Here is a 25,004-nt window from a genome sequence, read left to right as displayed (position 1 = left end):
CCCCAATTTAAAACGTGCCATAGTGCGTGTTTGCACACGTCACCTCAGGCCCCGTCCCCTCCCTTCACCACTGTGTAAACGCGCCCTGTGGCTGTTCTAAGTTGAGAGATTAAGTCCCCTTGAATCCTAAGGGTCCCTAGGGTCAAACTAGACCACTAGGTACCTCCAGTAAGCGCCACAGAGCTGCATTGCAGAGAGGTGTAAAAAGGGGCTTGGCCTCAGAACACCTGTCTGCAGCGCAGCTCCTTGGCGCATACTGGAGATGCCTGTTGGGCTAGTTGGCCCTCAGGGACCCTCAGTATTGAAGAGGAATTAATTCCCCAACTTACAACTCGCCAGGGGGCGCGTTTGCAGAGTGCTGCAAGGAGGGGGCGTGGCCTCCGGCACGATGCCAGTCTTTTATTTATTTTAATTTTTTAAGAAGGGGGGGCTGTGTGGTTCCACTTCTTATTCTAATTTATTGGCCCTGATGACCCCATCCCCCAGGGCCTGTCTCCTAATTATATTTTTTTGACCCCAATCCCCAGGGCCGGCCACTGTTTTTTATTATTTTTAAAAAATATATATTTATAGACACACCTAGGAAATGCTGGACAAACCGTACGTACCTATCACCATGACGATTTGCGTGATATTCATTAAAAGGCGACTATGCATACAATGAATCCACGTGGAATGTATTTACACCACTAGTGAAGCACTGACATGTCTGATGCCCTACCGTGCCTAATCCCGGTAGACACCCTTGTTGTTTATTTATACAAACATGGGTAGCTATTGACGGGCACATTTAATACACAGGCACACCAAAGCCATTCAAAGGGGATTCGACAAAAATTCAACCAAAACTATGCAAGAAACCCCCCTCACGGTTAATAAAACACACATCCACTGCCAGATGTGTAATACTTTTTATTTTACTCTCTGGAAAGGGGACGAACATCACTTGAGAGTCACAGCGCGCTCCTGGCAGAGCCCAATGCTGTGTTACACCCACCATTGCCTGCTGAGTGCCACACACCTCTGTGTTGTACACCAGCTAGTGTGTATGCTCTGACACTCTCTAGCCCATGTGCACTGTAACACCACCCCGTGAATGTCATGCCACACTTGCCTTTGCACGGGTTATATTGCCCCATCTAACGTGCCTTCCTCGATGCCTATGTTATAAGGCACAGCACTATGCCATACATATTACAATCTGGGATCCATATCTTTGTCACAGTGCATATGCAACGTTACACTCCCCAGCACATATTTTATATTCCAACTTTAGAGACTAGTTATGTTACACAACACTGCCCTGTGCATATTACACTCCAAGGCGCATATCGCATAGCACGCGGTAGTGCCTGTGCTATCTCGCGCTTTCCAATGAATCTGTCATTGCGCACAATGTATTGCATATTATATTTCACGCCCGGTTCATCTTATATCACACTTTTTGGTGCATAGTTTATACCATACACTATATCTAGTTTTCATTTTCAATCGTGCTCTCAGGACTATGTTCTATATAACACTGTGTTCACCTACCCTTTTCACGGGCATTACATTTTGCGATAGGGGGTGGAGGGTCAGGGGGTGTTTCTGCCAAGTGAGCCCGGAGTCACAGTCACAAACGTCCTCTTCTTCCTGAATAAAAGTGAGATTATGCTGCATACTTGTTCATATTTTAAGTAGTTCGCACAGACACGTTTTAAAAACAATAAAGTTCCTAATACCCGCCTTCTCTGAACAGTTAGCTTGCTGCCCCATCCCCCTCCTCCCTATCCTCTGTTGTGTGAATCCATGGACTAGCCTCCTCCCTCCTGCCATGCATGGTCTGATGTGCTGCCACTGCCCTCAATTTAGTATGATGTACCAGTCCACTCCTCCTGCCCTCCATTGCCCAATTCTATGCCCCATCATTGACCTCCTGCTAAACTCTGTGCTTAGCGTGCTGCCCCTATTCTCCTTCCCCCTGCCCTCCGATGTCTTTGTGCATGCCCCTGCTCCATCCTTTTTGCCCACCATGTTCCATGGACCTGCCACTCCTATCTACTTTGAGTGTTCTGTTGAGCTGCCACTCCCCTTCCACCTGCCTAGCATTGTCAGATGACTGTAACCTGTCCCTGCCACCTCCACCCTGCCTGTCCACATGCCATGCCCCTATCCTCTTCCTCCTGTCCTACATGGTCCATTGTACTGCCACACCCTTCTGCCCTCCCTGGCCTGTTGTGCTTTAACTGCTACTCCTGCCTGCCCCGTGCGGTCTGTTGTGAGGCCCCTTCCCCTGAACTTTCTTGTCTGTGCACAGGTCCTGACCCTCCCTTCTATCCTCCATCGTCCTTTGTGCATGCCCCTGCACCCTCCTTCTTGCCCATCATAGCCATTGTGCTGCCACTAACCCTCCCACTTGCCATGCATGGTCTTCTGTGCTGCCATGGCCCCTCCCACCTTCCCTGTGTGGTCAGTTAGCTGCCCCTGACCCCCTCCCACCTTCCCTCCATGGTCTGTGTGTATGCCATCACAGTCTCACTGTTGCTCTTCATGGTGTGTCTTGCTTCTAGTGCCCATCCTGCCTGACCTCCATGGCTATCTTGCTGCTCCTGCCCTGCCCCCTTGCCCCCAGCCCTCTGTTTACATGTGCAGACCCCTATTCCCTCCCTCCTGGCTTGTCTATTCCACTGTAATGCCCCTGATCCGTCCCTCCTGCCCTTTATGGTCTGTTATGCTGCAGCTTTCTCTCCTGTCTGTCCATTATGGTCAGCTAGCTACCATTGCCTCTTGCCCCTCTGTTCTCTGTTGTCCATGTGCATGGTCCTGTCCCCTCCCTCTTGCTTTCTATGGATTGTTGTGCTGCACTCCCGTCCCGCATGCCCTGTGTGGTGTATTGTGCTGCTGCAAACCCTGATACCTGCCCTGCAGGGTCAGTTTGGTGCACCTCTCCATGTCCCTCCTGTCCTCTGTTATCCAAGTCCATGTCCCTACCCCATTTCCTTCCATGATCCAATGTACCATACTTGCGAACATTTTGAACTTGGTAGGAGATTTTGAAAAAAAACTGGGGTATTGATTTTCCCCATTGAGTTACATTGAAAAAGAGGAGATTGTAGACAGGAGACAGATCAAATAAAGCCCATTTGAGCTTAAAAACATTGGACGTTTCCTGGCTGAATCGGGTCTGTTGGCATGTATGGTTGTACTACCATTGCCTCTTACTTCTGCCCGCAATGGTCTATTACATTGCCACAGCCTCTCTTGCAAGTCCTGTATTGTTGGTTTGTTGCCCCTGCCCCCCTTTCCACTGCCCTCCATAGTCTGTTGTGCTGCCAAGGCCCTTCCTGCCTGCTCATTGTGGTTAAATTGTTGCCTTTGCACCCTCCTACCTGCCTTCAATTTTCAGAGTCCGTGCCCCTGGCCTCTGCCTCTCAACAGTATCCTAATGAACAACTAGATTGCTAACATTCTATATTTATTACAAAAGTGTGGAACACCTGACGTCATCTTGATGTAATCAAAACTGTAATACCTAGAGCATTTCCTTTAGAAATTACATATATGAGAGGGTCTTATTGGCATCAAAATTATGGTTAGTGCTCTAAAAGACTAAAATAAGGACATATTTTTTGAGTTTTCAAATAGCGACAAAGCACTTTTAAATTATTTGTTATCTTTATGTTTTTTTATCCAGTTGACCACTTGATTAAATGTTGCACTTAGGGGAGAGGATGTGGTGTAACTTCCAGAACTTCAGACTTTGCAACTGGGGACCAGGTTGGAGTTTCTGCTTCAGCTCGACATTCTGTGATTCTGGTCAAATCACTTAGTCTCCCCATGTCTAAAACCAAAATGAATTTGTTTTTGTGTGATGTAACCAATGCTCATGTAAAGCACTCCAATACCTGACAAGTCTGCACTATATAACACTGCAAAAACACAAAATAATAAGTGTTTTGCACACTTCTGTCATTCTATATTTGGGCTATATTTGGGCTACATCTGGGTGATTTTGGGCTACATTTGGGCTCTTTTGTCTCCGGTGGCCATCTTGGGAGATTTATTTGTTATGAAGTTTCCCAATTTCCTCATGTACTGCAGTCTCCTCAGTAGGAAATGCTTTCAGTTTTTTACTTTGATTCCATCATGAAGGTATTCAGATATGTCACACATTTGCCATAAATTCTGAATGTTAGCACTCTAGTTGCTCATTAGATCACTGTAGTAAAACTACTGTTCGTCATGGAAGTCTGCTCCTGGTATTAAAAGTGCATGTTTCAGTCTGCATGTCAGAGTTTTTTAATGAAATAGAAGAGGATTTGAGAAGTCACTCAAAATGTGCCCTCATTTTCTTTCTTCAGCATTAATCATAATTTCTATGGCAAAATGAACCCCCTCATTGTGTTCCTTTTTAAATTAAATGTTGTAAGTGTTACCAGTTTATTCCAATCAAGATGGCTTCAGGTGTGCCATACTTTTGTCATAATGAAGACAGTAAGCACTCTAGTTGTTTTTAAGAACACTCTGGGACATTCTGTCATTGGGCTATACTTGGGCTACATATGGGTGATATTTGGGCTACATTTGGGCTCTTTTGTCTCTGGTGGCCATCTTGGGAGACTTATTTGTTAGGAAGTTTCCTAATTTCCTCATTTACTGCAGTCTCCTCAGTAGGAAATACTTTCAGTTTTTTAGTTTGATTCCATCAAGAAGGCATTCAGATGTGTCACACATTTGCCATAAATTCAGAATGTTAACACTCTTTATGCTCATTAGATCACTGTAGTAAAGCTACTGCTCACCAGGGAAAATTGCTGCTGGTATTGAAAGTGCATGTTTCAGTCTCCATACGTTTATCATAAGTAGGACTGTTAGCGCTCTAGTTGTTCTTTGGAACACTCTGGGAAGCTGCAGTAGAACACAAAGGAATCAACTGACAGTCTCTGCCCTTGTTGGATGTACATGTTTTACTGAGAATGTCAGACTTCATTCTCACATGACTGAGAAAGATAATGTGAATTTACAGAAAATAAGCTCTCAGTTTAGCTTATAGATCACCTTCCAAACCTCTGTGGGAAAAGCATGAGAAAATATTTTTCTCTCAATCATGATATCCCAGCAGAAGGCTTTTTCACATGGTGAAATCACCTTAGAACATACCACAATTCCTAAAATGAGTATGGTACCATCAACAAATGATTTATAATGTAACTAAAGTCTTAAAACCTTCTCTTAACTGAAATGTTTTTTAATGAGGTGCTATCATGTATATTGGTCCCAAGATGGCTGCCAACACTTCTTGGATGAAGTGCTGACAGCCAATCAGATCTCAGGATGAGATGTGTGGTTAGGCTCCGCCCACATATATATATGATTTTACTTTTGATTTTCTCAGGAACTACTGAACAGATTGACACCAGACCTGCAAAAGGCACTTCCCTGACCTGAGGACTACCTCTCTGCCAAATTTCAAGTAATTCTGTTCAGCCGTCCGGGCTGTACCTTCGACTAAAGGTCCTATGGAAAAATGCATGGGGAAAACGTGTTTTGGGACCCCCCTTTTTTCTCGGCCCCCGCTTGACGAATCACCCCGAGACTTTCAGGGTAGGAGCGGAGCGCCCCACCTATTTTGAAAATTTTGCGAGGATTCCTCAACCGGCGCCAAAGTTATTCCAAATAGAATGTTGCGGATTTCCTATGGAAACATGGTCCTAACTATAACTATCTACTGGCGACCGCCAGTAGATAATATATATATATATATATACACACACACACTTAAAAAACCATAGGTTTCACACATGTTATAGTTAGGTGGACATTTCGCTCGTAAAAAAACAATGAAATTCCACCGTTATAGTTAGTTCAGATAACTATAACTCGCGCGCCCGCAATCCAGTGCTCATGACGTCACATATTTCATCACTCATGACATGGTCAGTGGCATCACTCATGACATCACTGATGACATCATCCTTGTGATAGAGTGGCGGTCGAGCGAGTTATAGTTATCTGAACTAACTATAACGGTGGAATTTCATTGGTTTTTTACGAGTGAAATGTCCACCTAACTATAACATGTGTGAAACCTATGGTTTTTTAAGTGAATTTGCAAGGTTTTTTAAATGCTAATTCCTAACTATAACGTGCCTGAAACCTATGGTTTAAGTGAATTTGTACAGTTTTTTAAATGCTAATTTTTGTAAATTTTTTTAATGGTTTTTCACCGTGCAAGCACGGTGCGCAAACCCCGCGATTAAAAAAAAAAAGAAAAATGTTTTTTCACCCTTCGGGGTCCTTTAGGGACCCCCTGACAAATGCTAGGGGGTCAGGAACTCTCTACCCTGCCCCCTTTTCACGTTCGCCACCTCTCTTTTTCACTCTCGCACCCACAACAAACAAAATGGCGGCCGACACTTCCTGATTTCGACCGATTCGAACGTTGACTGACATGTAACCACCAATCAGAATTCCGCTCGCACACGTCAGGGTGCGCACACCGTGCGCGCACCGTGCGCGCACGGTGCACGGCTATAGATATGTATGTGCTTTTAAATGCAATTTTCTCAGGAACTACTGAACAGATTGACTCCATATATGCAAAAGGCACTTCCCTGACCTGAGGACTACCTCTCTGCCAAATTTCAAGTAATTCTGTTCAGCCGTTCGGGCTGTACCTTCGACTAAAGGTCCTATGGGAAAATGCATGGGGAAAACACGTTTTGGGACCCCCCTTTTTTCTCGGCCCCCGCTTGACGAATCACCCCGAGACTTTCAGGGTAGGAGCTGAGCGGAGCGCCCCATTAGTTTTGAAAATTTCGCGAGGATTCGTCAACCGGCGCCAAAGTTATTCAAAATAGAATTTTCAGATTTCCTATGGAAACACGGTCCTAACATAACTATCTACTGGCAACCACCAGTAGATTGATTATATATATATATATATATATATATATATATATATATATATATATATATATATTGACAAAGGCGGCAAGCCGAAACGCGTCTAGTGTGTGTGTAATCCTTTCAAATAAAAATCTGAAAGGTACGTTCTTGCGAGTGCTGGTATTTTTGCCGTGAGCTGGGGATTCGTAATCCGCACGGTTTCTGTCACCGTGCATGAGAGCACCCGATCGCGAGTGCAGGGACTAAGACGGAGTGAGAGCACGATATATATATATATATATATATATATATATATATATATATTCACTGAAAAAACCATAGGTTTCACACATGTTATAGTTAGCGGAAATTTTACTGATAAAAAACCAGTGAAATTCCCCCGTTATAGTTAGTGTAGGCAACTATAACTCACGCGACCGCAATCCTCTGCTGATGCTAATACTGTATTTAGACACTTATTTGCCCATGTCTTCTTCCATACATTTTTAGCTATACATATATTTCAAATATTTTTTTTTTCATAAAGACACATATGTCATCAGCAGAAGATTGCGGTCGCGTGAGTTATAGTTGCCTACACTAACTATAACGGGGGAATTTCACTGGTTTTTTATCAGTAAAATTTCCACTAACTATAACATGTGTGAAACCTATGGTTTTTTCAGTGAATTTGCAAGGTTTTTTAAATGCTAATTCCTAACTATAACGTGTGTGAAACCTATGGTTTTTTCAGTGAATTTGTACGGTTTTTTAAATGCTAAGTTACTTTACGCCATTCGTGGCGTGCGCGCCCACTTAACGCAGTTCGTTCAGTGCGCGCACGGTGCGCTTCGCGCACCGTGCGCGCACAGTAACCACGCGGTGCGCTTCGCGCACCGCGCGCCCACTTTACGCAGTTAGTGCCGTGCATGCACGGTGGGCACGCGGTGCGCTACGCGCACCGCGTGCCCATGTTACGCTAGATGGGCCATGTACGCACGATGCGCTTCGCGCACCGTGCGCACATGAAGGACATATGATGCACTTCGTTTTGAAAGGTAATATTTTAATTTTTCGTAATTTTTATAAGTGGGGTGGAGAGAGTGTTGTTAATTTTTTCTTTTATTATTTTTGTTTAAAATATTGTGGTTTTTCACACCTCTAATAAGCCCTGCACATTTGGTGGCCTACGGACACCAAAAGCACAGGGGGTGGGGTGAGTGTGGATAGTGGTTTTTTTTTTACATTTTTTACCGTACGCGTACGGTAAGCGTAATCGGCGAAATTAGCGAAAAAATAAAAATTGCATTTTTGGCCTTGGGGGGTCTTTGGGGACTCCCTCAACATGGCTATGTGTGTGGGAGCTGTCTAAACAGCCCCTTTACATGTTTATTGGTTTTATTTAACAACCTAGCTCTCAGTGCGAGAGAGAAAATGGCGGACGCCGCTTCCTGGTTTTGGCTGTTTGGAATGTTTACTAAGATCTAAGAGCCAATCAGAATCGCGCTCGCGCACGCCACCGTACGCGTACGGTAAGCTTACGGTAAGCGTACCGTAAGCTGGCTCAGATATATATATTGATTTAAAGGCTATTTTCTCAGAATCTACTGAACAGATTTACACCAAACCTACAAAAGGCACTTCCTTGACCTGAGGACTACCTCTCTTCCAAATTTCTAGTAATTCTGTTCAGCCGTTCGGGCTGTAGCCCTGTCTAAAGGTCCTATGGAAAAATGCATGGGAAAAACGCGTTTTGGGACCCCCCTTTTATCTCAGCCCCCGCTTGACGAATCCCCCCGAGACTTTCAGGGTAGGAGCGGAGCGTAGCGCCCCACCTATTTTGAGAAATTTGCGAGGATTCGTCGACCAGCGCCAAAGTTATTCAAAATAGAATGTTGCGGATTTCCTATGGAAAAGGGGTCCTAACTATAACTACCTACTGGCGACCGCCAGTAGGTAATATATATATATATATATATATATATATATATGGAAGAAAAGGTTGCCCTGCTTGAGACCGCACACTCGGTAAGTAGACCACTTTATTGAAGACTTGGCAGGTTATACAGGCTCACAGCACAAATCCTCTCTGGGAAGCCTGACGCGTTTCGAACATCCTTGTTCTTAATCATAGGCACATCCCAAACGGAGCCGCCACAATGTTGCAGAGCAGTTATTTAAATTCACCAACATCCCGCCCCCATGGGCGTGTACAAAAGTGCCTGCTGGATGTTGAAGTTCTGCAAGAAATATAAAGTGGGTGTTGCTGGCATCCAGGAAAAATAATCCCCAACAGTGAGTGCATTTAGGCTGAAAGTCCCGAAACACACTGCCCATGTATGTCGACAACCAGGGAACCTCACCGCTCAACCGGTAACCTCGTTACAAAGTTTCCGTCGATCTGCAGTTCCTCGCAGCAGTGCGGTCTCGCGACTGAGCCCAGCCGCTATATATGGAAGAAAAGGTTGCCCTGCTTGAGACCACACACTCGGTAAGTAGACCACTTTATTGAAGACTTGGCAGGTTATACAGGCTCACAGCACAAATCCTCTCTGGGAAGCCTGACGCGTTTCGAACATCCTTGTTCTTAATCATAGGCACATCCCAAACGGAGCCGCCACAATGTTGCAGAGCAGTTATTTAAATTCACCAACATCCCGCCCCCATGGGCGTGTACAAAAGTGCCTGCTGGATGTTGAAGTTCTGCAAGAAATATAAACCCAAGTGGGTGTTGCTGGCATCCAGGAAAAATAATCCCCAACAGTGAGTGCATTTAGGCTGAAAGTCCCGAAACACACTGCCCATGTATGTCGACAACCAGGGAACCTCACCGCTCAACCGGTAACCTCGTTACAAAGTTTCCGTTGATCTGCAGTTCCTCGCAGCAGTGCGGTCTCGCGACTGAGCCCAGCCGCTATATATGGAAGAAAAGGTTGCCCTGCTTGAGACCGCACACTCGGTAAGTAGACCACTTTATTGAAGACTTGGCAGGTTATACAGGCTCACAGCACAAATCCTCTCTGGGAAGCCTGACGCGTTTCGAACATCCTTGTTCTTAATCATAGGCACATCCCAAATGGAGCCGCCACAATGTTGCAGAGCAGTTATTTAAATTCACCAACATCCCGCCCCCATGGGCGTGTACAAATGTGCCTGCTGGATGTTGAAGTTCTGCAAGAAATATAAACCCAAGTGGGTGTTGCTGGCATCCAGGAAAAATAATCCCCAACAGTGAGTGCATTTAGGCTGAAAGTCCCGAAACACACTGCCCATGTATGTCGACAACCAGAGAACCTCACCGCTCAACCGGTAACCTCGTTACAAAGTTTCCGTCGATCTGCAGTTCCTCGCAGCAGTGCGGTCTCGCGACTGAGCCCAGCCGCGGTCTCAAGCAGGGATATAGATATATATATATATATATATATATATCACAAATGAACTCACGACGAGTAGTGAGGCCCAATACTGCAGAGTTTGTTTATTCACAAGTTTAGCAGCGCCAGATTCCATATTCTAACGCTTCGGCATATCGCCTTGCTCACAGAAGGAATAGATGACACTCAGGTGTGCTGGGGCGCGCTATTTTTAAAACGTGAGTCACGTGACTGGATTTAACATACTTCAAGTCCCATAGTGCATTGTGATGGTAGTTACATACTAGAACTGGAAGTCCTCAGATGTTTTTTTTACAAGATGGTAATTTCTTTTCAACACACGCACTGATGTAGGTGTGGAATATTCTTTAACACAGTCAGGTGAACTATTAAAGTCTCTGAATTAGTTCGTACTGATACTAACTTGAAAACGAACATCCTCTGGCAGCACGATCATGGCAGGAGGTCCTCCTGTCTGAATCTCTTCCACGTGCCATCCCTTTTCGCTGTATTAGCATTCCTTGGTAGGTGGGAAGCACGAGTGGATCAGGCTCCTCAATCAGATTCCAAATACAGTTCCCCGTTCTGGAGCCCAAGACCCTTCAGAGCGGCCCCACGCAATGGGCACGGAGCAGCCCATCAAAAACATCACAAATGAACTCACAACGAGTAGTGAGGCCCAATACTGCAGAGTTTGTTTATTCACAAGTTTAGCAGCGCCAGATTCCATATTCTAACGTTTCGGCATATCGCCTTGCTCACAGAAGGAATAGATGACACTCAGGTGTGCTGGGGCGTGCTATTTTTAAAACGTGAGTCACGTGACTGGATTTAACATACTTCAAGTCCCATAGTGTATTGTGATGGTAGTTACATACTAGAACTGGAAGTCCTCAGATGTTTTTTTACAAGATGGTAATTTCTTTTCAACACACGCACTGATGTAGGTCTTGGGCTCCAGAACGGGGAACTGTATTTGGAATCTGATTGAGGAGCCTGATCCACTCGTGCTTCCCACCTACCAAGGAATGCTAATACAGCGAAAAGGGATGGCACGTGGAAGAGATTCAGACAGGAGGACCTCCTGCCATGATCGTGCTGCCAGAGGATGTTCGTTTTCAAGTTAGTATCAGTACGAACTAATTCAGAGACTTTAATAGTTCACCTGACTGTGTTAAAGAATATTCCACACCTACATCAGTGCGTGTGTTGAAAAGAAATTACCATCTTGTAAAAAAACATCTGAGGACTTCCAGTTCTAGTATGTAACTATCATCACAATGCACTATGGGACTTGAAGTATGTTAAATCCAGTCACGTGACTCACGTTTTAAAAATAGCGCGCCCCAGCACACCTGAGTGTCATCTATTCCTTCTGTGAGCAAGGCGATATGCCGAAACGTTAGAATATGGAATCTGGCGCTGCTAAACTTGTGAATAAACAAACTCTGCAGTATTGGGCCTCACTACTCGTCGTGAGTTCACTTGTGATGTTTTTGATGGGCTGCTCCGTGCCCATTGCGTGGGGCCGCTCTGAAGGGTCTTGGGCTCCAGAACGGGGAACTGTATTTGGAATCTGATTGAGGAGCCTGATCCACTCGTGCTTCCCACCTACCAAGGAATGCTAATACAGCGAAAAGGGATGGCACGTGGAAGAGATTCAGACAGGAGGACCTCCTGCCATGATCGTGCTGCCAGAGGATGTTCGTTTTCAAGTTAGTATCAGTACGAACTAATTCAGAGACTTTAATAGTTCACCTGACTGTGTTAAAGAATATTCCACACCTACATTAGTGCGTGTGTTGAAAAGAAATTACCATCTTGTAAAAAAACATCTGAGGACTTCCAGTTCTAGTATGTAACTACCATCACAATGCACTATGGGACTTGAAGTATGTTAAATCCAGTCACGTGACTCACGTTTTAAAAATAGCGCGCCCCAGCACACCTGAGTGTCATCTATTCCTTCTGTGAGCAAGGCGATATGCCGAAACGTTAGAATATGGAATCTGGCGCTGCTAAACTTGTGAATAAACAAACTCTGCAGTATTGGGCCTCACTACTCGTCGTGAGTTCATTTGTGATGTTTTTGATGGGCTGCTCCGTGCCCATTGCGTGGGGCCGCTCTGAAGGGTTTTGGATATGGATATGGATATCTATATCTATATCTATATCTATATCTATATCTATATCTATATATCTATATATATATATATATATATATATATATATATATATATATATATATCCTACTGGCGGTCGCCAGTAGGTAGTTATAGTTAGGACCCTGTTTCCATAGGAAAACCGCAACATTCTATTTGGAATAACTTTGGCGCCGGTCGACGAATCCTCGCGAAAGTTTCAAAATAGGTGGGGCGCTACGCTCCGCTCCTACCCTGAAAGTCTCGGGGGGATTCGTCAAGCGGGGACTGAGAAAAAAGGGGGGTCCCAAAACGCGTTTTTCCCATGCATTTTTCCATAGGACCTTTAGACACAGCTACAGCCCGAACGGCTGAACAGAGTTACTTGAAATTTGGCAGAGAGGTAGTCCTCAGGTCAAGGAAGTGCCTTTTGTAGGTCTGGTGTAAATCTGTTCAGTAGTTCCTGAGAAAATAGCATTTAAATCAATATATATATCTATGGCAGCTTACGGTGCGCTTACGGTAAGCTTACCGTACGCGTACGGTGCCGTGCGCGAGCGCGAATCTGATTGGCTGTTAGATCTTAGTAAACATTCGAATCGGTCGAAACCAGGAAGCGGCGGCCGCCATTTTCTCTCTCGCACTCTGAGGGGGGGTTGAAAAACAAAGGCCAAAAACATGTAAAGGGGCTGTTTAGACAGCTCCCAAGCACCTAGCCATGATGAAGGAGTCCCTAAAGATCCCCCAAGGCCAAAAAGGCAATTTTAATTATTTTGAAAATCTCGCCGATTACGCTTACCGTACGCGTACGGTAAAATTAAAAAAAAAAAAAAAATTATCCATACTCTCCCCACCCAGTGTGCAAATGGTGCCAGAAGGTCACCATTTGTGCATGGCATATATATGAACCGAAAAAATAAAAGATTACCTTTCACAACGGAGCGCATAATATGTCCTCCATGTGCGCACGGTGCGCGAAGCGGAACGAACTGCGTTAAGTGGGCGCGCACGCCACGAATGGCGTAAAGTAACTTAGCATTTAAAAAACCGTACAAATTCACTGAAAAAACCATAGGTTTCACACACGTTATAGTTAGGAATTAGCATTTAAAAAACCTTGCAAATTCAGTGAAAAAATCATAGGTTTCACACATGTTATAGTTAGCTGGACATTTTACTGATAAAAAACCATTGAAATTCCCCCGTTATAGTTAGTGCAGGCAACTATAACTCACGCGACCGCAATCCTCTGCTGATGACATATGTGTCTTTATGAAAAAAAAATATTTGTAATATATGTATAGCTAAAATTTAATGGAAGAAGACATGGGCAAATAAGTGTCTAAATACAGTATTAGCATCAGCAGAGGATTGCGGTCGCGTGAGTTATAGTTGCCTGCAGTAACTATAACGGGGGAATTTCAATGGTTTTTTATCAGTAAAATGTCCAGCTAACTATAACATGTGTGAAACCTATGGTTTTTTCACTGAATTTTATATATATATATATATATATATATATATATATATATATATATATATATATATATATATAGATATATATATTTTTACATTAAAATCTTTTGCGGGACTCGCGCACCCACCGCGTCAAACATGTATATGACGTCACGTGGAAGCGTGTGAGCGTAACGTACAACGTATGCGTCGCTTATGCGCCTGAAGTCGCGTACGGGTCGTATAGCAATCAGGCAGAAAAATACGCACCCATCGCACACCCTATGCGGATCCTTCTGTAGAAACACAGTGAGTCTGTGTTTCTACAGAAACACAGACTCACTGGATGATGTCATCAGTAATGTCATCAGTGATGTCATTTGAGATGTCATCAGAGATGTCATCAGTGACGTCACTGACCAGGTCATGAGTGATGTAGTATGTGACGTCATCAGCAGTGCATTGCGGGGGCGCGCGAGTTATAGTTAGCTGAACTAACTATAACGGGGGAATTTCTAGGGTTTTGTACGAGGGAAATGTCCAGCTAACTATAACACCCCTGAAACTTATGGGTTTTTCAGTGAATTTCTAAGGTTTTTTAAATGCCAATTCCTAACTATAACGTGCATGAAACCTATGGTTTTTTCAGTGAATATATATATATATATATATATATATATATATATATATACATACATACATATATAGAGAGAGAGAGTTTCCTTTTTTCCTTTTGCTGCTACGTTACTCAGTGCATAAAAAATTCATTGTGTAAAGCATGTAAAAGGTCATTATCTCCAACATTAGGCATGCTTTTTAACAATGATCGCCTTGAATAATGTATTGCAGCCCTTCACCCACATTGGAAAATTGTGTTCAAATGGTCTTTGTTCCATTAATAAATGTCTTCATGGAGGCAATGTGCACAGTTAACCTTCTCTAGTGATCTCCCACCTTGGATTTAGTTCTTTAGTTCGTCAGTCATTCTGCGTTCAGTAGTCAAAGCCAGAAAACACAGATGAACTATTGACTTTTATTCAGACAAGAAAATGCACTTTTTGTAACACGAAAAGAAAGTAAGATGTTATTCTGGAGGTCGGTAATTTAACTGGTAACCTCCAAGCTACGTAGTGTTAGATTAAATCACGCCTAGCAATATTGGCTGAAATGGTAAACTTCATTGAAATCTGATTGAAGTATGTGTTTGGCCAGACTAAGGAATTGCTGAAATTGTGTGAAGACCATTGCAATATATTGTTTGCATACCTCTAAAACCCACTGACAGCAGGAGCCTGGCTAGAGCAACTGAGGAGAGCTATTTCTAATGTCCCTATGGTCAGACTCGAAAGACTGCCTTGGGTTATGGATCGTCCCATAGAGATGTGTGGACCACATAAATGAGCCTCAACTATTTAAGCAAAACTAGTCTGCAGATTGGAGACACGCATGGTCTGCCTCATGTTGAATGTAGACATGCTAAAGGATAAAGACCCAGTATGACGACCATCACTTTCCCAGACTAGGGCTCTAACTTGCTCTACCTTGAAGAAATTCGGACTTGCAGACTGCCGATAGTTTGTAGTTTAGTTTGACAGCTGGAAAGGGCTGCTACAGAGTTCCCGATTATGCACCTTGTGGGTGTTATGCGGGTGATAGGCATGCTTTCTGATTGGCCTGGAAATGAGTATATGAACATACAAATACATTTTGGATGCATAAGGAGGTAGGGCATCGAAGATGCTTCTGTGCTGATTTCCCAGGTGGTGGTGATTTAAGATAAGTTGGTATGGGAATTTCTCCTTCATGATGTATAGTTGTAATCCCTGCACTGGGTGCCAGACTCGTTCTAGGACCTGTCCTGGACTTGGAGGGACAACAAGAAGTAGCAACTAGAAGACTACTTTCCATGTCACAGGTCTATGTGTCTGGCATGGTGGTGGCAGAATACAGTGTTTTTATTATTGATTATAGCAAAACAATATCTTTTTACCTGTGCCATGTGAATGGGAGACTATATGTCCATTCACCTAAAATTCCGCTGTGGACGGTGAGCCCAGAATCCTAACACCAACATCCAGTATGGCTGGATGTGTGCATGGATGCTAGTGGAGTTTGATATGCATTACATGAAGGCCTGAATGCACCAGATTGACACAGGCCTATGAGTTCCATGGTGAAAGCCACTGGCATGTTTTTTTTACACAAGATGGAGGTGAGGATGCTTTTGCAGGCAGCCGAAATGTATTGCTGTCATGCTTTACTGAAGCGGCGAAAGAGGAGACCGGCTTGCCGTTAGACATTTGATCAAGTTCTTTCTGATATAGAGGACTGCTGATTAGTCGTCCTGAGACTGCCATTTGATGTCTGGTAGCGGTGAGGGGTGGGACTGTAGTTTCTGTGTCAGTGTGAAGGGTCTTTTAGAAGGGCAGCCATCCTTTGCCTCTCTTCCCAATCACTATCAAGGGAGGCTGGTGACAGTCACGTACAGACTGCTCACATTGTTTTGTACCTCACTGTGAAGATGGTCACCCATGAAAAAGTCTGAAGCTGGAGGACAGCCTGAATAAGACATGTGAAATGAGAACAGACCCGAATTGTTCAGAAAATAGAGACAAAAAATCCACATTCCTGGTCTGCTAACTTTATAAAAGTCAGAGCAGCTGACTCAATTATTACTCAAGTCCCAAGTTCTCTCTAACCGAGGAGGGGGAGCTCCATAGAGTATGCAGAGGATTACTGTGTAACCAAGGCTAGTGTCTGCCTGACAGACAAGTTCCCCGAGGTGACCTATCCTGCGAAGTAAAAAAATCCTGCTTAAGCGAAGGTGAACGAGTGAGCCGACCCGGCAGCAGGAGCTGACCACTGGATGAGGGCTAGTAAATATTGTCCCTGGTCAGAGGCTGTCCACCAGAGACTTCCTGACTGTGTGACTGGCATGATCAATGTTGCAAATCAGACCCAGAAATCCTACAAGGAATTGCAGCACTTCTGAAGTGTGCCAGAGAAGCCTCCCATGTCACCTCAGTCATAATTGCCTTGGCACTTGAAGTGACCTATTGGTTGGTGTGACTGAAGCAGGGATCTACATTTACCTCGTGGCACCTGCTGTGTGCCTACAGCTGCAGGTGCTGTAACCACAACATTGCCAATTCTGTATCATGTGGTCCTGGACACCCTGAAAAGTGAAGACTGCAAACCTGTGGTGCTTGCCTGGGCAGTGACCCCCAAGGCTATCACCTCAAGGCACTTTGTTCTGAACTAGTGCCTGGCAATCAAGGTGCTGGAGACCCCATACTCTGATCAGGCTACTGCCATTGTGCTCCCAACATCCCCTAGAAGTAACTCATAGTTGCCGAAGTGTCTGGAGAAGATGACTGCTGAACTACCTCTACCCCAGGAGGTTCCAGCACAGCTGATAGCATATTCACTGGAGAATTAAGGGCTGCTGATCCTGTGAGGCCCGCCAGTGTCAGCGCTGAGAGAATGCCAGAGCTCAGGAGAGGCCACCACCACTTTTCCTGTCTCTGCTCTCCGAAGACTCCCTGCAGCTAGCTCACCTAAGCAGGTCTGACACAAGCCATGCACTTAGTCCTGCACCCCACCGGCCAATGCAGTGACCTCTGAGAGGACCATTGTGGCTCTGGGCCACCCACAAGAAAGCACAGGAGAAAGAATACCCAGGAAGTGACTGTGTGATGTGAGAGGGGAGGGAATGCTGCACCTGATTTAGACACTACATGACCCAAAACCCAAGCCAATAGAGTGGAGAGAGAAGTTGGAGGGAGAAGTGGGAGGGAGTAGATTGCCTAGCAGCAGCCCCACTTTGAATCGTATGGTACTCACAGCTGATTATCGGGTGCTAAGAGCATTATTGTATTGTGTAGTATTGTGCTTTAATGTAAAATAAAGTCCTTTTCTTTTTAAAAAGAGAAGCATGTCGCTGGACTTGGTCTTATTGTGCTGCTGGGTGTGCTTGAGTGCTGATCCCCACTAACCTCCCTAAGAAACCTCTATCTGCTCCTCCTTGTTATCAATTTCACCCAGTTTGCAGAGCCACCTTTTTAAAGGTGGTTTCGTTGCCACATGAAGTTTAGTTATTTAAAAATAGAAATTATAGAAATTATTAATAAGGCCTGAACATATAATTTTCATGTTGCAAGAAAAGAACCCAGAAAAGACTTAGGACTTCCTCAAAAATAAAAAGCAGAACTATTAGGTTAAAGGAAGTTACAATAAGTGATAAGGGAACAATTCCAATCTGTTGGTTGCCAAATATGGCTCAATGAGCTCACAAAGTGGGAACAACTGAGAGAAAAAGATGAACATCACACACTAATTATTGTAAACATGATCTCTGGCTTATCTCTTTATTGGTGTGGATGTCTCTGGTTGATCTCTTTAATGGTGTGGATTTCAACATGACTTCAGTTCATTTCCTAAGTCATATCACAAAAGAGAAAATGAAACCAATAACAAAGACTTCAGAAAGAGGAATGAGTGGATTGTTTTTTGCACGGTCTATTTCTAAATTGTCTTACGTACAGTTTCCACTATTTCATTACACTTAGTAATATTACTACATATTAGAATATGGAATGCAAATGATCTAATAAAGCCATTTTCCTCCTAAATCAACTGTGATCCACTCTGATATAAAAATCAGACATGGGATGGTAAACACGCCATGCCACAAACATTTGTTGAATACGTCTGGGTGTTTTTAAAAAAAATAATACAGTATAGTAATTTATTTACACACATCACCATCAGTTTCACAAAAGAAACGTTTTGCAGGTTTAAGTTCTTGGCATGAAAGAAGTTATATTCTTCAAACTTGCAGTTGAGACGCAAAAATGTTTAATTCAATATGTGCTGCAAGTGAGTGATATTAACTTTATCAATATAGATATCTATAATCAGCTACCATAGCATCTCCTAAACGTTATGTTTCAGTATTATTAGAAGATTTTTATTTTAAAACGTAAGGCTAATTAGTACTCAAACGATGAAGCACTCATTATTTGAATCCATCATGTCCTGGCTTTTTGTATTCAAATGTAATTAAAAAAATAGAAACATGAATAGGAAATATTTTGATTTTCAGATGTCTTTAAATGCAATTTATGAATTTGGAGCTAGAACTTCTAGTTCAACCTTTTCGTTTGATTTTGAAAGAAATGTAGTGCTTCTTATTCTTCTGAGGAGAGGATGCAGACACAAGTAGTTCCATAATTCTCCTTGTGGTCGAGCATGCTTAGTTTTTAGCTGAGCGAAACAGAATGTTGTCCTCTTCTAGCATTACTTGTTGTATAAAAATGATATTCTCTTCCATGCAAATCTCCCAGACATGTTGTTTAATTGGCAAGTGTAGGTATCCATTGTTTCATAATGAAGGCTCTAATAGATTAAAGCAGTGTTTGCAAAACTCTGGGTCACCAGCCGATTTCTGGCGGGCAACAAATGAGCCTCTAATAAAGATGCCTTTACATTTTGTATTTATCTTGCCACATTTGCTGTGCTTCAAAGAGAGAAAATTGTAGGCTTTGTGTTCTGACAAATTGATGCTTATTCTTTTAACATGGGGATTGGTGTTTACTTTTCTTCCTCTGGCTGGGAAGTTTTTAAAGTGAACTATGTGACAATCTTGCTGTGATGTCATTTTTTGTAACACACAACAACATTTAAATACCTGTAAATGAACTGTAAAATATGTCAAAATAACCAGTTGGGAAAGCACAATTGAAACACTTTTTTTCTAATTTTGATGTGTGATGGAAACAAAGATTTTAATAGGATCTAAACAAATCGAGACTTTATTTGGTGATGTGCAAATGACAAATATTTGCAAAAAATCCAATTTCCACAGATTATTGTTTGTGCCCTCTATAGTTTTATCATTAAAACCTTGTATATCTGTGAAAATGTAGTGATCAGTGCAATGGAAAATGTGATGTCTGTAAATGACAGCACACTAACACACAATTCTTCAGGTACATATTTGCCACAGTGTGCTTTAAAATGCACCAGCAGCTACATATTACACCATTACCATTCTCCTGCGGAATACAACTGCTACACTTGTTCTTGGTGTGAAGCTAGCATTTATCACAATCCCTAACACTTTAATGATATGACATTGATTTCAGCACCCCACTCTGAAAATTGTTCCAGTAGCACTGGTGCAAATGTGCTGAACTGTGTTGCTAAGTCCAGTTTTAAAACAAACCTTAGCAAGTATACACAAGCAAGACTTCAGGTGTACCCTCCAGTATTTTTGCTGCTGTTTCTTTACTTTACAAAGCCATTTCAAAAGAGAATGGGTTCACTATAAGAGATCATACAGAATCATCTCACTTGTGTATGACATTCACAGGTAAATTGAAAAATATGGATGTAGCCTAAGACCCAGAGCTACTGACTTTGCATCTGGGGAACTAGGTTGGAACCCTAGAATTAGTTCAACATCCTTTAATTCTGGGCAAATCACAATCTCCTGTGCTTCAAATAAAATTATTCTGACACATCTAGTATAATCTGGTGATCATGTTAAGAGCTCCAATGCTCTTGGGTAGTGTTGCTCTATATAAAACTGATATATACTGGTCCTCGTTTTAACACACTAGTATAAACACCAAGATTTTTCAGGAGCCTTGTGATTTTAGTGAACAAATACCACAGGCTAGCCCTCTACTCTGAAAAGTTTTCTAGCCCCAGTGCAGTGCACCATCTGCTACTTTTATGGGCAGATCAGTATCTTGGCCACAGTCTGATAAAGGCATATTGAAGGCCATGACATTTAAAAAACAATTGCTGGTAGAGAGGAACACAAAAATGTGTAAAGAATATGTCCCAGCTCGTAATAATGAACTTTATAACACCAGACCGGTACTGACTTCGGACCAAGAGCTCATTCATAACTGGCTCATGGGAGCTGTAGACAAATGTTTACCGGCCCCTTGGTTCAACAAATCTCTAAAATATGAGAAAAAACACTGCAAGGTCCTTGAAAGACTGGAGGAAATCTTACACAGAAGTCTCAAAAACTAATTACAAAATAGCCTTAAACAAATATCATGGGCTTTGTAAATCTGCCCACACCGATTTCTACTCCAAAAAGATTTCAGATGCCCAAAATTGTGCAAAAACACTTTTCCAGGTAGTAGAGGCAATGTCGGTCCCCTGCAAGTCATCCACCTCCCCCTCTCTCCTACACTCAATGAGAGGAACTTGCCCTCTTTATTAAAAAAGTTGAAAATATTAATTCCCTACTGACCTATAACTACGCACTAAGGGCCAGATGTACAACCATTGGCAATTGCGATTTGCAAATTGCGCCAAATTGCGAGTCAAAATTTGCGAGTTGCAATTGCCAATGTACAACAGTGTCTGAGACACTGTTTGCAATTCCCAATGGGGTCGCAAAGTGCATGTCTCATGCATATAAATGAGGCTGTCGCAATTTGCAACCCCATTGGGAATGGCTGACACTCTCAGGGATGGTGGCCTGCTGGGGTCAGCAGACATCCATGTCTGGGACTGCTTTTAAATAAAAACTGTTTTTTAAATTTTTTAAATGCAGCGCATTTTCCTTGTAGAAAAACAGGATGCATTAAAAAAAAAAAAATACTTGTTTTGTTTCATTTTTTCAGAGCCTGCTCTGAAAAAATGTTTGCGCATGCATTCCCAAAGGGAAAGGGGTCCCCTGGGGACCCCTTCCTGTTTGAAAGTGCTTTACCATCCTCTTGAAGAGGGTGGTAAACTGCAAGTATTTTGCGACCACAATTTCGGTCGTAAAACATTCTTACATGGCTTGTGGGGTCGATATTAGTCGCTAAAAACGTTTTTGCGAGTCTCAAATTATTTGCGACTCGCATAATAGGGTTAGTACATGGCCCACGGGTATTTCACATGCACAAACAGGTCTAACAGTCATTGCACATACAAAATTCCGTCGTACATCTGTCCCAGAGTGTGCAACCGGTTGATGCTGATCTTTCAGCAATCACTCAGAATCTTGTTTCGGCTAATGTATCCAATCCCCAACTCACTGTTAACCTCTCATTTAAACTTAAAATCTGGCTACCTTTGAATACTATGTACTTTAATTGCATTCTCCATTCCATTAAATCAGGCTCTCCCTTAGACTCCCTTGCCCCCCATTTGCTTTGGCAGTTAGACCCCATGCATCTTATAATGATTCTTTGGTTGAAGGGGTAGTTCCCCAGAAATGGAAACGCGCGATGATCCTCCCTCTCCTTAAGCAAGCACATTTTGACCCACTTTAACCAAGCTGCGCCCAACTCACAAGCCCCAATCAGGGTGAAACCGATCTTGGGTTGCTTGTGTTCCGGTTCAGAGAGGACGTGGCCTGGCAGTGTGGGCTGGACTAATCTTATTAGAGCAGGATCAAGAGTGATTTGCATATGGCTGGGTCCTAACTGATGTGGCATGGTGTGAAAAATAACAGAGGACTTGGATGAGGCCTGAGTAATTACCAGTGACTGAGATTAATTAATGCATTCTATCACTTTTTTGTTTACTTCCATTATTTTTAAATGAACTTGACAAGTCACAAACTTGGTTGGGATTGTGAAAATCTTAAATTCAGTTACTGCTCGTGTACTCCCATCCTTTGTATTTGTTTATTCTACACATATACTAATATGATGTAGCCAGCTGCACACCAATAAATATAGTTTTACTACTAAAAAAGAAAATAATCTTCTCTATAAGATATAACTGCAAAATATTTTTTATTTCCAGAAGCATCTGCTCTGGCGCCCTCTTTCTCACCTAGCCATGGACAGCCCTCAATCACATATCAATACCTGTCTTTGAAACGGAGAGGGAAAGGCTCAGGCTGCTGTATTCGAATTGTTACTGTTACTACTCAAAGTCCTACGCAGTGGACATTTTGTATATGTTCATGTAGACCATTTCACTGATATTAAATTTAAAAACCTGAGCCAGATCTATTTGCTTCAGGTTGAATATGTTTTTGAAAGGTTCCATATCTCTGAGGCCCACAGAAGAGTACCACTGAGGTTGGGGATATTATTAACATTTGTATTAAGATGCAAGAGATTATAATTTTTAGGGATTGTGCAATATCAATGGGCTAATTGTTGATATTAATTGTATTACTATTAGTGGATCATAAATGTTTTTATAGTTGTCCTAACAGGGATTAGTTCTCCTCATATACCCGCTTCGAAATTGATCGGTACAGATACAAGAGCTCTGTTTGGGGACACCCCAGTATTGTAGAATAATGGAGGCCATAACTAAAGGTTTAGTGTAGTGGTCATGCAAAACCGTCTAGTACACGCAATCCTAAAATGAAGTAAAAACTCATACTCCATTCGTATATTTTTGTGATATTATTTTTTTAATAGAAAGACAAAGTGCCCAATATTCGTTTTTTGCAGATCATAAATTTGCATGTGTTGTTTTTGCTATGGTGTTCACTTAAGTTTTACCAGGACTGATTTCGCAAAGATAGTAGCCGTTTAGAAAATAAGTAGCCCAGTATGTTTAGCACCCATTGCATAGGTCAATGGGCCATGTGCGGGTCAAAGGTCTGAATCCTGGTGTGGGTGATTTAATCATTCATTCCGTTTTAGTTGATAGACAGGTAGCACTGAGTTCTTTATAACAGCATTGGTCACTAATGCACCAAGGAACAGGCCATTTTGCTGTGCAATTTTATCCAATTAATTATGTTGACACAAAAAAGCTTACCAAAGTCTGTGATCCAGATCGCCACTCTTTCATAAACCATGTTCAAAATCATGATAATCACAAAATTAATTAACGATGCGGTTACTGTTGTAGCAGTTTGCGGCGTCAAATACTTTTGGATTGAATCTGTTCCGTTGATGTGGCGCGGTAATGTTGATGAAAATACCAGGAAGACAGAAAGTCGGTATACGATGATTCCAACAACGGAGGCGATGATCAGGAAAATCTGAAAAATAAAGTTATAAAATGCATGCAATTATACCTCTATTCTGCTATGGTTCAATACATTATTCAGGGTGAGGCTGATACACTACATTAAACATCTTTCTAATTGTATATTAAAAGTCGAATTCTTTGTGGTGCAAGTGATAATATTCCTATTGTCAATATGTTAATGTCGTCCACAGTTCAACAACAAAAACCCTCAAAATAAAACAAACCATTGAAAGGTTGTCTGCAATTCTTTCTGTTTTTGAACTTTGAAAAACTGTCCTGCTGAAGAAGTGGGACATGGGGAGGTTATATCCGGTTCAAATGAGCAAGGGGACAAACTTGACCCCACCCAAACAATTATAAAAAGGAATAGAATAAAACCGATGTAAAAATCATGCTTCAAATTAATATTTACTTTTTTAATATTTGTCCTAGACCAGTTCACATGCTGTGTTTTTATTTGGCAGCTCTGGGGTCAGGCTGTTATGGTAAAGGACAAATAGCTGCCAACTCTGTTATTGCAAATAATAACCTGCCCCTTCTTCAGATCACATGTGCTGTAAAAGGCACTTTGTGTGATAGTTTGCAATCATCAGTTGTTTCAACAGACAAGCCACAGGCCATTATGAAAACAAAAAGAAGCTTTACCCAGAAAAAAACAGCACTCGTACAGAAGGTCATCCTCAGGCACTTCCCGCAGGCAGTGTATGGCACGTGCTCTTCTTGCTGTGAGGCAGTAAAACGTATTTATTTAACCATGGCATAGATGATAATTTTCAAAAACTCTGAAAAAGTTGACAATTTAAACACATAACACACAATACAGAGGAGAACATGATGATCGGTCGAAGAGGCCTCTAAATGAACCCCCGTCTAATGATACAAAATCTATATGAAACCCGAAGTGGCCATTGATGAACACAAATAGAAAAAACACAACATACACATTAATCTAGTGTGTTCAAGTATTTATCTTGTTTCTTATTACATGAGCTTATTTTCACTTATGGTTTACAGTTTATTTCAATGATAATCTTATCTTTCTGGTACAGACGACACAAATATATACAATTAACACAATTAACATAAATCAAAAGTTACACAAATGTTCACAAATGTTTTGGAGATCCAGAACTTGTTGATATCAGTAAATTATAAATATTGAGTCCAAATATACTCTCAACAATCAATGTATTACCCCAGTTATCAC

The 25,004-nt window shown here is 42.3% G+C and overlaps 1 protein-coding gene across 2 annotated transcripts in view; it reads right to left on the bottom strand.

Moving 5' to 3' along the window:
• Window positions 1-25,004, bottom strand: part of ANO6 (anoctamin 6) — a 422,710-nt gene that overhangs the window by 40,319 nt on the left and 357,387 nt on the right. For both annotated transcript variants that reach the window (XM_085653360.1, XM_085653359.1), the window contains exons 12-13: window positions 24,443-24,520; window positions 23,582-23,807 (exon numbers count right to left, since the gene is read on the bottom strand). In XM_085653360.1, the coding sequence (XP_085509486.1) occupies window positions 23,582-23,807; window positions 24,443-24,520 (304 nt within the window). The remainder of the gene's footprint in view (window positions 1-23,581; window positions 23,808-24,442; window positions 24,521-25,004) is intronic.

Source organism: Triturus cristatus, chromosome 4_1 (assembly GCF_964204655.1).
Source record: "Triturus cristatus chromosome 4_1, aTriCri1.1, whole genome shotgun sequence".
NCBI lineage: Eukaryota > Metazoa > Chordata > Amphibia > Caudata > Salamandridae > Triturus > Triturus cristatus.
The sequence above is the reverse complement of the archived record's forward strand: the minus strand, read 5'-3'. Positions and strand labels throughout refer to the sequence as shown.